This window comes from Colletotrichum karsti (genome assembly GCF_011947395.1).
Source record: "Colletotrichum karsti strain CkLH20 chromosome Unknown Scaffold18, whole genome shotgun sequence".
NCBI classification, from domain to species: domain Eukaryota; kingdom Fungi; phylum Ascomycota; class Sordariomycetes; order Glomerellales; family Glomerellaceae; genus Colletotrichum; species Colletotrichum karsti.
Window position 1 is genome coordinate 843861 of NW_024065918.1, and position 12397 is coordinate 856257.

General features: G+C 56.0%; 3 protein-coding genes across 3 annotated transcripts; 2 read left to right on the plus strand and 1 right to left on the minus strand.

Moving 5' to 3' along the window:
* Positions 1-1014: 1014 nt before the first annotated feature.
* On the plus strand, positions 1015-2640 carry CkaCkLH20_06328 (glucosidase II beta subunit-like protein; the record flags this gene model as incomplete). The annotated part of the gene is made up of 2 exons (XM_038889045.1): positions 1015-1107; positions 1168-2640. The coding sequence occupies 2 exons, from the start codon at positions 1015-1017 to the stop codon at positions 2638-2640; spliced, it is 1566 nt and encodes a 521-aa protein (XP_038745846.1).
* Positions 2641-5517: 2877 nt separating this feature from the next.
* CkaCkLH20_06329 (C6 zinc finger domain containing protein) lies at positions 5518-8138 on the plus strand (the record flags this gene model as incomplete). The annotated part of the gene is made up of 3 exons (XM_038889046.1): positions 5518-5607; positions 5661-6520; positions 6614-8138. 3 exons carry the CDS (start codon positions 5518-5520, stop codon positions 8136-8138), a joined length of 2475 nt encoding a protein of 824 aa, XP_038745847.1.
* Positions 8139-10434: 2296 nt separating this feature from the next.
* Positions 10435-12213, minus strand: CkaCkLH20_06330 (uncharacterized protein; the record flags this gene model as incomplete). The annotated part of the gene is made up of 1 exon (XM_038889047.1): positions 10435-12213. One exon carries the CDS (start codon positions 12211-12213, stop codon positions 10435-10437), a length of 1779 nt encoding a protein of 592 aa, XP_038745848.1.
* Between the last annotated feature and the right edge of the window lie 184 nt (positions 12214-12397).

Sequence of the window (12397 nt, forward strand, 5' to 3'; positions counted from 1 at the left end):
TTCGGCAGGCTTGCGATTCTTCTCAAAGAGATAAGATCGTAGTTTGAACCGCACTTTGGGAAGCCTGGATCGAAGCAAAAGTTTGAGGCCTTGTCGCTTTGAAGCATTTGCTTAGGTAGAGATTCAATCGTCGAAGTTGGAAGTTAACATCCCGGCATCATCATTATTGTCGTTCTTGTCGCTATCATCCACGACTGGACTCAAGTCATTGCGACCCTCGCCTCGGATTTCAAAAGCGGGTCTCGAGGCCTTTAGAGTCCAGAAACAGAGGTCTAGGTCGAGGTACCTGGCCTAGCTGGCCAATCTCTGCTGGAGAGCGCAATTATGCCGACATGAGACACACGAAAGCGACAGACTCTGGGGAATTATCTCGTCAGAGGCAAATTCGGGTAGCAGTAAATGCGAAGGTCGGCGGCAGTTATCGGACGAATGCCGGGTGGCCCCACAGCGGCCCGGAGGTTGAAGCGGGGCCAACTATCCGGCCAACACCCGACCTTCTCTAATATGTACCTCACTTTATAATTAGATGAAAACAAGCGCAGCTTACTGTCACATAGAGAGCGGAATTACTGAAATTCACTTAGATATAGCTTAACACGTTCTTATAATGTTATCAGTATTGTTATTCCCGTTACTATGGCTGTTATCATCGTCATCGTTGTCATATTGGCAATTCGCAATTGACACTGGCTTATCATGCTGCTTCCATTGTATCGTAAGGCATAAATTCTGCGCGACGACAGAATATACCTTGCGAAAGCTGCATCTGGTGTTTTGTAAGTTATGGATGTCACCTTCCGCATCTCTCTGTTCTGTCGGGAGAACCTCGGCAAAGCCCCTTGTCTTGCCTATTTTGGCGGGACCCCTGCCGCACCTGCCGCACGTTGATGACACCTGTAAGCTACGGGCCAATGCGCCGTTGTGACGATCTACCCGTCGCCCTCAAGCTGAACGAAACCACCCCCAACTTCAACCTGTTCTCTACATGTGAGGCAGCTTCGCAAACGCGGCACCATGCGCCGTCTTAATCTGATCTTGATGGCAGGGCTCTGCGGGGCCCGCCATCCTGGCTTCAGCATTCACGATGACCTCGTGGCATATCCCCAGGTACGCACAGAGAGGCCCAGGAGAGCTTACGGAGCAAGTCTCTAACCAGCGTGTGCGCAGTACGAGATAGTCTTTTCCGAATCCTTCATTTCAGAACACGAAGCGCAAGCCCTCCTCGACCGTGGGAATTCCCATTCCACGTACTCCGCCGAATTCTCGACAGCCTCCGACGTCTCCCAGAATGTCCGCGAATCCACCGGCGCCGACGGCGGTGTCGCGCCCGAGATCTTCGAGCGCTACGAGGTCATGAATATGCACCCGACAAAGTACCTTTGCTCGATACCCATCCTAGAGCCACAAACGCCAGAGAATCATACGGCGACGGAGCTTGCGAAACAAGAGGAGGCGCGGGAGCTGGCCAAGGCCTCCGCCCACGGCTGGGAGCTGTTGAACGAGCTCGACGGAAATTGTCTGTACTTCATGTCCGGATGGTGGAGCTACAGCTTCTGCTACAACCGCGATGTTGTCCAATTCCACGCGCTGCCCACCGTCCCGAACGGACAGCCCCCGGTTCGCGACCCGCATACCGCCGAGTACGTCCTGGGCAGGGCGGGCAAGTCGCCTAGCCAGCGCCAGCAAGCACAGAACCAGCAACAGCAGCAGCAACAGCAGCAGCAGCAGCAGCAGAAGCCTGTGACCAAGTCTGGGGATCCACCGGCGAACACGGATTTGCAGATCAAGGGGGACCAGCGATACCTCGTTCAAAGGATGGACGGCGGAACGATCTGCGACCTGACGGGCCGCGAGCGCACCATCGAGGTGCAGTACCATTGCGTGCCAGGCATGAAGGGGGACCGCATCGGTTGGATCAAGGAGGTCACTACGTGCGCCTATCTCATGGTGGTCAACACCCCGCGGCTCTGCGACGACGTTGCATTCCTCCCGCCCAGGGCCACAAGTGCGAACCCTATCAGCTGCCAACTCATCATTCCCGCAGACAATCCCACAGCACAGGCGGAATGGCACCGCTTGAAGACGCTCGAGGCGCAGGAGGCGATGGCGGGGCAAAAGCTGCCGGAAGACCCCGCCGCCGAGGGTGAGGAGTCGCTGCAGAAGCAGGGCCAGCAGGACCCGAATGCGAGGGATAGAGCACAGAAGGGTGTGAATGTGGGCGGCGTCATCGTCGGCGCCCGCAACGTCCTTGCTGCTGCCGACGAAGACGGCAAACCCCCTGCCAAGCTTGCGCCGCCGCGCAGCTACCTCCCCGGTCGTGGTCACGGGCCTCTGGTCGAGATCATTGCTAGCGCGAAGAGCAAGGCTGACGGTGGCGAGGTGAAGCTGCTGGACAAGGAGGAGCTCGAGAAAATGGATCTGAGCCCTGAGCTGGTGGAGGAGATGAAGGCCGAGCTGGAGCGGATCGCTGGTGACAAGGGTTGGAAGCTCGAAGTCGTTGAGCAACCGGGCGACCCGCGAGAGATACGCGGAATCGTCGATCATACGGGCGAGGGGAAGGGTGAGGGAAAGAGTGAGGACGCGTTGGACGACGAGAAGCAGGAGGGTAGCGAGGAACAGTTCTTCAAAGAGGAGCTCTGAGAAGCACATCGTCGCTTTTCTTCAGTATTGGCGTTTGGGATGTATTCCTTTATTGATACACCACTAGAACATGACGAAGGAACTCACTTTAAGCATGATCCTGACCTGCTTTACCTTGCTATTTCGTACAGGTGATGAAAAATTGGTGATGGAAGGCTTGACGCATGTAAGCCTTGAACGAGTATGACGGGATTGCCTCTACTACCATGGACTGGTTTTGCAGCGCGAAAGTCACGATATCAAGAGACAGTGTTTCTAATCACCTCTTGCCATTTCGTTGCCATTTCTTTGAAAATGATTTCGGCAAGTCGTCGCTGGCTGCTTTGGCAGGCGGGAGGCAGGCAGGAACCAAGACCGTGCTTTCCCGGAAGAATTTTCCCAATAAAGAAAGAAATGCCCACGGATACGAATTTTCTCTCGAGAAGATCCCTCTCTCACTCCCACTCTACCTACGCCACAATGCCGAAGGACTACTCCAGAGTCGACGAAGACACGAGACCACATCCACATTACACAATCTAAGCCTGACTCGCGGGATCCAAAGTGCTAGATGCTATCACGTGTCAGGGAATCTCGCAGATCCATCGCTCATCGACTATTGAAGGCATTCGGAAGGGGCCCCACGAACCATGGAGGCATCTGCGCAACACCAGGGGCAACTACGAATACCCTCACAGGCAGATGTGGTCGTTGCGGTTAGTGACGCCTTTTATCAGATCACAGGCAACCCTCGCCGTTGCATCGTGGCCGGCGTCGCGTTCTGGACCGCCACGGCCAATATACAATGCTGAATCTCTCGGCCGATCTCAATACCAACACAGGCTTGGCCTGTCATGAGCACCTTCCCGACCCCGCATATTGGCGCTGTCAATATCGAGCGCCTTAGTAGGAATGCGGCGTTTGCCGAATGTCTCCATCGCGGGAATCATGGAGCTGGGGTAGGTGATCAGGCACCAATCTGTCACAGAGCGATCACACCCGTCTCGATCGTGCTCGGACGCCCAGCCCCCGTCGTATATCAAACTCAAATCGACCCCTCATCACACCAACACACCAGGGCAGACCACTGCAGACTGTTACGAACCCTCGATATCGAATCCTACCGTGTCCGATACGTTGAACGCCCTGTCGTTTGATATTATATCACGCAAAAACCGGGGAACATAGCACATCAGAATACCAGCGATCAAAATCTTAGCGCCGGGCTTTCCGATATCTTTCATGGGGCGGCGCCCGTCGACAAACGCGCGGACGGTTTGAAAGCTGACTTGTGGCCCTTTGGTATGGGACGCGACTCGAATGACGCTGGTGGTTACGGGAGCTGGCTCAGACCCATCATCGGGATCGGAACGCGTGACCGACGTTGGCGATTCGACAAACCTGTGCCACAGCGCACAGAACAGCAAACTCGCTCTCGAAGATTGACGCAGATGCTTTGCAGATCGTGGCATGAGATGGCCATCAGGCCAGACGCATCATCGGCCGATTCAACAGATTCGGGTACGTTGCCGGATTAAGGGTCGAAACGTGGCATCTCAGCAGAGTTCAGACTCTCAGTCTTTCGGTTGACGAAGCCGTAACACGGAAAGGAGGCTCGGCCGGGCACCCTGTTCACAGTCAGAAGCAAAAGCTCGCACGTGTGGCCCAAAACGGCGGGGATTCTGCCTGCGGTTGGATCCGTTCGGCGGTATTCAGTGGATGCCCTGCGATGGATTGATGGATCTTGGCATCAACGGGCGGATGCCGGGGCACTGAGCAACTTGTCCACACAGCGCCCTCGACCAGGCGAATGGCGCCGTTTCCAGAGGGGCCGGAATACCGCCGCAAATCATTCGGATCATCCAAAATAGCAGTGTTCGACTCGCTGCACCAGTCTTCCCTACATCGCCGGAGACCTACTCGTTCCTCCTTTAAGGCGCCGTGCAGCTCGTCCGAAGTTGATTGGTCTTGGAATGTCTTCCCCCGCATTGGACACCATCTCCAACGATCTCGAGAGACTCCAGAAACAAGCCGGAATACTCCAACAAAGCCACGGCGCGGAGCTCAGCAGCTGACTCGCCGGCACCCTCTTTACGCCTTCTCTTGGCCTCGATTGTCTCTCTCCCCCGCATTTCACAACGCACGCCGCGCGCAACGGGCAGAACGGGCAGAAGAAATACGTGCAGACGACGACACCACCACCAAGCCTCCGTGACTCCGTGCCTCCGAACCTTTGGCACCGCACCATACCAACCCTACCTTAGCTTCCCCTTGCCGGTGAGGGGCTGAGGAGAAGGCGAGTGGACTGGTCTTGACCGGGGGGAGGCTGGGCCTGGGTTGTCGAGTTGAGATTTGTAGTGCGGTGCGTGCTCTGCTCTCAGCTCTGCTTCCACTACCAAATCCTCGACTCCACCGCGAAATTCCTCGCTCAAATCTTTTGACGTCCGGCACCCCTGTGACAGTTTACTTGTCTCTGGCAACTTTTCTTCGACCCTTCTTTTTCTCATTGCGTCATGTTCAAGTGATGGACGACACAGATACCGCGAGAAATGCTGCGAGCAGAGCGGGCTCTGCAGAGGTCAAGGCCGAGTCACCTGGCGCGAGCAGCAGCCGACAGCAGCACGAGCAACAGTCAGCGCCGCCAAAGAGAACAGTATGCGACCACTGTCGAAGGAGAAGTATGATGTTCCACTTCATCTCCATATTGTTGTCATCGTCGAGCTTCGATTTGCTTTTTCTCGGCCGTCGCGTTCATGAATTTCCGTGCGATTCTTCCTCTTCCCAGCAGTCTGCCTCCAGGCCAGTCTATTTGTCGGTTTCATGGTATCAACCCGCCTTAGCTGCTGCTGTTGTTGCACGTCATCATCGTCCATCACCACTGTCACTGATACGATTCTCATGTCTTTCTCCCGCCACGCTCTCAACTTTTCGCCTGATGCGACAGCTACTAACGGCGTACAGGAATACGATGCGATGGCAAGTTTCCCTGTGAGCAATGCGTTCACGCGTCTCTCACCTGCAAGCGCGATCATGTCCCCAAGAAGAGGGGTCCGAAACGGGGACACGGGAGGGTAATCAATGAGCTGCGCGCCAAGGAGTCGTCACAAAAGCAGCAGCACCAAAATCAGCAACAAGTCCAGAGACCTTTCAACGCAGAAAATGCGCTCGAGAGCCCTACAGAGTATGTGCGGCGTCGCTTATCAGCAGCCTGCCCGCCGCTGAACGTGGACAGCGTCGACATTGGAATGAGCGGAAGCGATTTGGGTGAAGCCGCCTCACAGCACTCCTCAAACGCGTCGGCGGCATCGACTCCGCCGAGCTTCTGGGCCGCCGTCACTTCGAATCCCGCGCATAGCAACGTACCGGAACCCAGGGGTATTTTCTCGAGCGATGAACTACGGCCAAGAACCCGCAACTATTTTCAGATGATCCCTCAGCTGGTTGAACTGTATTATGAGCACATATACCCGATCATGCCGCTCATCTACATGCCCGCGATTCGCGAGACGATCAGCCGACCAAACATGACGCCGAGCGAGAGAAACCTCATCTATGCGATGTGTGCCCTCACCTCGATGCACATGTCCGGCAAGAGCATAGGCGCACCAGGCCCAACATCGTGGGAGGTTGTAGGTCGGTTCTTTCTGGACGAGACCATATCCACGAGGCAGTCTTACGACTTCCTCGAAGACCTGTCACTATCCGCCGTGATTTCGTCGTTTTATTTAAGCACATCCTTCTTTGAGATCAATCAATCGCGGAAATCATGGTACTACTTGCGGGAGGCGTTGACGAACGCACAGGATCTAGGATTGCAGGATGATTCGACGTACTACGGGCTTAGCCGCGAGGAAACATTATGTCGGCAAAGGGTCTTTTGGATTTTGTTTGTCACAGAGAGGTAAGTCCGCCCAGCACGGAGGCGACTTCGTTGTTGACTGCGTCGCTACTATCGTGTCACTGCTAACACGCCGCCGTTGTGCGACCGCTTTAGGTCTTTTGCGATCCTACGCAACAAACCGATCACGTTCAAAAGAACGCCTTCCCTACCTACCACTCGACATCCTTACGAGGGACCAGACATCCATGCTGGATTTCTGCAGCTCGTTTCATCATACACTCCTCTCGACGAATCGTTCGTGACGGCGTGGAACGAGGGGTCTGATCCCCGCGTCAGCGCGACAACTTTTTTGGCGTTGCAAAACCTTCTCTCCCTCCCACCCGCTTTCCTCCGACCGCGGAACGCGCGGGGGTCTCCGCCGTCTGGTCAACAGCAGTTTGTAGGCTCATTCGGTGCGGCATCGGCCGGCCGAGATGCAGGCGGCCCGGAGCCGACGGACATTCAAAAAGCAGATCTTCTGATAACGCAACAATGGTTAAGACTGATTGTATGGCAATCCTCAATGCGGCAGGGCTTGTTGAGCTGGACCAACCCGGCCGACTCAGGAGGCGGGGTGTCGTCAGGAAGCGGCGTTGGAGGAGGGAACAGCATGTGCTTTTCTTTCCCCCTTACCGTAGCTCGCGACACGGCGTCAATCCTAGCGAGTCTGCCAAGCAAGGCCGTCGAAGTGCACGGCATGGGCATCATGGAGAAGATTTTCGAGATCGGAACGTGGTGTGTCAACGTCCTAGGAGCGTGCGAAAGCGTAGGGTTCACAACAGCAATGGACTTCACCTCGGGCGAGATGGGAGTACTGGGTAGCGGGCGAAAAGGGGCGAGTTTAGACCCCATCGAGTTCTTCATCAAAACGCTCAGCGCCAGCGACAACTCTAGGAAGCAATTCGCTGAAAAGCTTCTAACGGCCGCCGGTGAGAACCCGGGCAGCATGAGGACCCAGCTCAGTCCGGCCATGTCAATGGCAGGTTCTGTTGCAGCCGCGATGATGCACGCTAGCCAAGCTCAGGGGCAAGGGCATGGCGTCATGGACTCTTCCGGATGGGGCCAGCCGAGAGGTAGTGTTGTTGGAGAGGTGTTCGACGAAAACGAGGAAAACAACGGCAATCAGCCGGTCCTCGACCTCGGCGGCCCTTCGATGCATCACCACCAGCCTAATATGCAAGGAATGGGGCTTGGCATAGACTTGAGCGGAGGAGACATGGGAGTTGATATGGACGCCAGCAGTGTCGACCTCATGAGTCCGCTGGGCCTTACCAGAAGCAACTCTGACATGACGGCGACCATGGGCATGCCGGGCTTTGAGACAGCCTGGAGCCCTGGCAGTGGCGGCACCGGCCCTCGGGACGGATATCCCGATCAGGGACCGCCGGGATCTTTCGTACCTCACCGAGAAGGATACCCGGATATGGGCAACGGAATGATGATGCATGACCGCATGGCAACCCGCGGGGGTCCTGTGGGAGGCCCCATTCCGGGGCCTAGCGGTGCTGACGATTCTGGCATGGGTGAACGACAGCAGCAACAACAGCCGGGGCAAGGAGATAATACCTCATATGATGGAAGGAAAAGGGGGGATAAGGGCGGTGGATACCGGAACGGCGGCATGGTCGGTGTTTGGTAAAGGGACTCGTCGATGTTTCAATATCCCCTCATGACTGGACAGGCGGTTGGCCGGTTGATTGTATTCATACCTTGATATTTGGGAGCAAAAGGGAGTAGAGCGGGCGACTGAAGAGCATCTGAAAATGGGCATTTGGGGTAACTTTACGGGTTTTTCTCAAAGCATTTCCGGAGGAGCATTGTGTCACGGTGATCTCGGTCTATCAGCGGCCGTGGACAGGTTAGCGAAGCGTTTGTATCAATGTATCAGTGAAGCCAACGAACGAGCAAGCGTGATATACTAAAAATAAGGTGCCGCCCGCCGTTGTTGGTGGAGTTCGGGTGGGCTGGGACCGTGACCCATATCTCCGAGTGGAGCGCCGGCTTCGGCCGACGATGCCCGGATGTTCGGCACCCACGCATCATGATGTGCGGCACAGCGCGGGAGGATCAGCCAGTGATACGCTATCGATAGGGCCATGGTAAGACGAGATATAAGTATTAGGCAACCGAGCGACGGCAATCTCTGTTTTTGGCTCTTGAGAGATCCTGCCTCAAGGCGTTGGTTGTTAAGAGGCATCGAAGCAATGGCGACAGAATTGGCGGCAATCCCGCCCCAGCACGATGTGATCCTCACGACTCGGCGCCTGCGTCTCCGACCGGTGCGGGCGACGGATTTGGGGGCTATGCATCGGATGAGGCTTGATCCGGATGTGATGCGGTATATGTACGTCTTTCCTCTCCATCTACCAGCTTCCGGTGTTGGGGTTTTGGTCCAGACGGAACGGTAGAGAATGGTCGCGCTGATTAATCACCGTGCCAAAGGCCTGCCGTCGAGACGGAGCCGGTCGCGGAGAAGAGCCGCAGCGTGGAGAGGATCAGGTTGATGATGAAGGCGGGCATGTTTTCCTTTGCAGTCTTCGCTCCCTCCGACCTCGAGGAAGAAGGAGATGTTATCGGGTTCTTGGGAATCACGTCCCCGCCGCAGATTTTCTACATCTTTGCCCGGTCGTCTTGGGGTCGTGGGTACGCCACGGAGGCGCTGGGTGCTTTTCTGAGGGCTTATTGGGCAAGGTTTCCGAGGGGGTTGGATGGGGAGGATGAGGATGGTGATGGTGGTGATGTGCTTGAGGCGCGTGTTCATGTCGGAAATAAAGGGAGTGAGGGCGTGTTGAGGAAGTGCGGGTTTGAGGTTGTTGGGGAGGGGGTGACGGTGTCGCATGGGGTTGAGGTGAAGACGAGGATTTTCCGGCTGGAGAGGCCCGGATGAGGGAGGGTTGGGTTGGGGGATGTGTTTTTTTTTTTTTTTCTTTTTTTTTTGTGAGAGGTGATTTTGTTCTCTCGTCGTTTTTGATGATGCTCTTGGAAGATGACGTGAACGACGACGCGGGGAATATCCAAGACGGGAGTAATAATGGTACTGGCAAGATCAGTAATGATGAGGATAGAAGCAAGAATCCGCAGCTGCAATGAAGGATAAGAGCAAGGTGACAGTAGAGATCGCAAGAAAGAATATAGTATTCATACGGACAGTTGTCACAATTTCAGTTCTGGCTGCGAGTCGCTGAGACGTTCTTGAGATTCAGGTGCCTAGAAGGCTGTATATAAGCCTCATACCATGACGACAATAATAAGGACGACGGAAGGACTGATGATATCGACGACGGAGACGACAACAGGAACTGACGATGATGAAGACTGATAATGAAGACCAGCAAAAATGAAGACTAGAAACAATGAAAACTGATGAGAAAGACAAACGAAGTCAAAGACGAAGACGGACGACGGAGGCAAGCCATAAATGCCGACGATGAAGAACAAGGAAGAGTAACGACGACAACTGACGGTAAACCAAAATGACGATGACCGATGATGATGATGATGACATGCGACAACAGCTCACGATGGAGATCACCGACGAAGACCGATGAAGGCCAACGACGATCACTAATGACGATGATGACGATTATGGAGACCGATAACAAGGATAAACAATGGCACCAATAAATGATGATCACGACGGTGATGGGGACTGACGACAGTGATAGATACGGATGACGAGGACAGACGATGGAGACGGACGATGACGAAGACCGACAACAACGATGAATGATGACGATGATGGCCGATGACGATGACCGACAACCACAAACAACGATAACAACAACATCGACGAGTAGTAAGTAGGGTGTTGACTTTTATCATTCCTAATGAGAAATTCCGTCTATGCCGAACGCCAGGACCCGACCCTATCTATGTATACCAGGGGTATCAAGATTTAACGTTATCACAACTCAAAGCCAGCAAGAGACTGCAACTCAAGATCTTCCACCGCGTCTTCCGCGTCCTCCTCCTCCTCCGCCACGTCCTCCTTGTCCGCCGGAGCCCGCGCTGCGTCCCTCTCCACCGCCGCCGCCTCCGCCGCGTCCGTGGCGTCCCTTGGGCGCATCCGGAACAACGACCAGGCCCCGGGTACCACGCAGACCCATCTTGCCAACCGTGCTCTTCTGAATAGGAGGCGTCTCGGGGCATCCGAGAGCCTCGCGCGCGAAGACGTTGCCCTCCGCCACGAGGTCCTCCTTCTCCCACTTGAGGGGCTTCATCCAGTTCTTGTAGTAACCCAGCCAGGCCTGGTAAATCTTGGCCTTCTGCGCCTCGTCGATCTGCTGCTCGGCGATGGCGTACACCTGCTCCGCCGAAGAAGTGTCCGCGGCGCGCTGCTCGAACTTGATCTCTTTGAGCTGCCAGCGGGGGAAGAAGTCCTCCATCTCGGTGACGATGAAGATGCCACGGCCCTCAGCGCCGGCGCGAGCAGTACGACCAAGGCGGTGGATGTATGACTCCTTGTCGGCGGGGATGCCGACCTGGAAGACGGTGGTGACGCCGGGGAAATCCATGCCGCGAGCGATGACGTCCGTGGCGACGAGAACGCCAGTCTTGGAGTCACGGTAGTCGTTGGTGATCTTGGTGCGTCGGCCCTGGGAGATGCGAGAGTGAAGGACGGAAGCTTGAGGCAGGCCGGGAATGTTGGTCAGGATGTCGCCGTAGAAGTCTGCGAGGGCGGCGGTGGGTGCGAACACAATGGCCTTGAAGCTGTCGGGGCCGACGGTGTTTGCCTCCTCGCGGATAGCGCCGACCATGGCCGGGGCGACGGCGGCGAAGGTGGGTACTTTGATGAGGTGCTGAGGGACACGCTCGTGGGTGTTGGCCTCGCCGGCGGGGATGGTGGAGATGAACTTGTAACCCGGGGAGAGGACGAGACCTGCGACCTGCTGGACGTGGGAGGCAATGGTGGCGGAGAAGAGCATGCCCTGGCGGTTGGTCTTGGACTTATCCGGGAGTGCGCGAACGATGTCCTTGAGGGCGGGCATGAAGCCCATGTCGAGCAGACGATCAGCCTCATCGAGAACAAGGGTGTCGAGGTTGCTGAAAGAGTCCTGGATGTACTCGTTGGCCATGTGGTCGATGAGACGGCCGGGGGTGGCGATGAGAATATCGCAGCCCTGGAGGATCTGCCTCTCCTCCTTGTCCTTGTTGGTGCCTCCAATGGCGATGCAAACGCGGTACTGCTTGAGACGCTGGAGGAGCGCCTCGGCTTCCTTTGCGATTTGCATGGCCAGCTCGCGAGTGGGTGAGATGACCAGCAGAGAGATGCCGCCATTACGGCCGCGGTTCTGGGTGAGCAGAGTCTGAATAGCGGGAAGCAGGAAGGCGATGGTCTTGCCGGTACCGGTCTTGGCCTGGACGAGACAGTCGCTGCGCTTGGGGGGAAGGAGCTCCTCAAGAGTGGCAGCCTGGACGGGCATCATGTGGTCGAACTTGAGATCCTCGGTGATGGCCTGAACCAGAGACGGGTGGACGCCGACCATATCGGCGAATCTCGGTGTGTCCTGCGGGACAGGCTCGGTGAGGGGCGGTGCGGTAGTCTCGTATGCCACCGCTGACGCCGCAGGTTGGGCTTGCTGCTGAGGCTGCTGCTGATGCTGCTGCTGGCCGCCCGACCTGTCGCCATTCGGGGGACCGTTGCGGCGGTTGTCGCGTCTTCCATCGCGACGATTGTCACGGCGACGATGGCCTGAGCCTCTTCCACGATCCATTTTGCTGAGAGTATGTGGGACGGAGCCTTTTGCGAAAGTTTGCACCGTGGCTCGCTGATGTTGCTGTGAAGAGAAATTTCCTGTGACGACAGGAACTTATCGAAACCGTCCATCCGGATTGGGCTTAGCGTCGTGCGATAAGAAGCGGGATGAACCGATAAGAGTTTTAGGTGTTCAGCTCCAC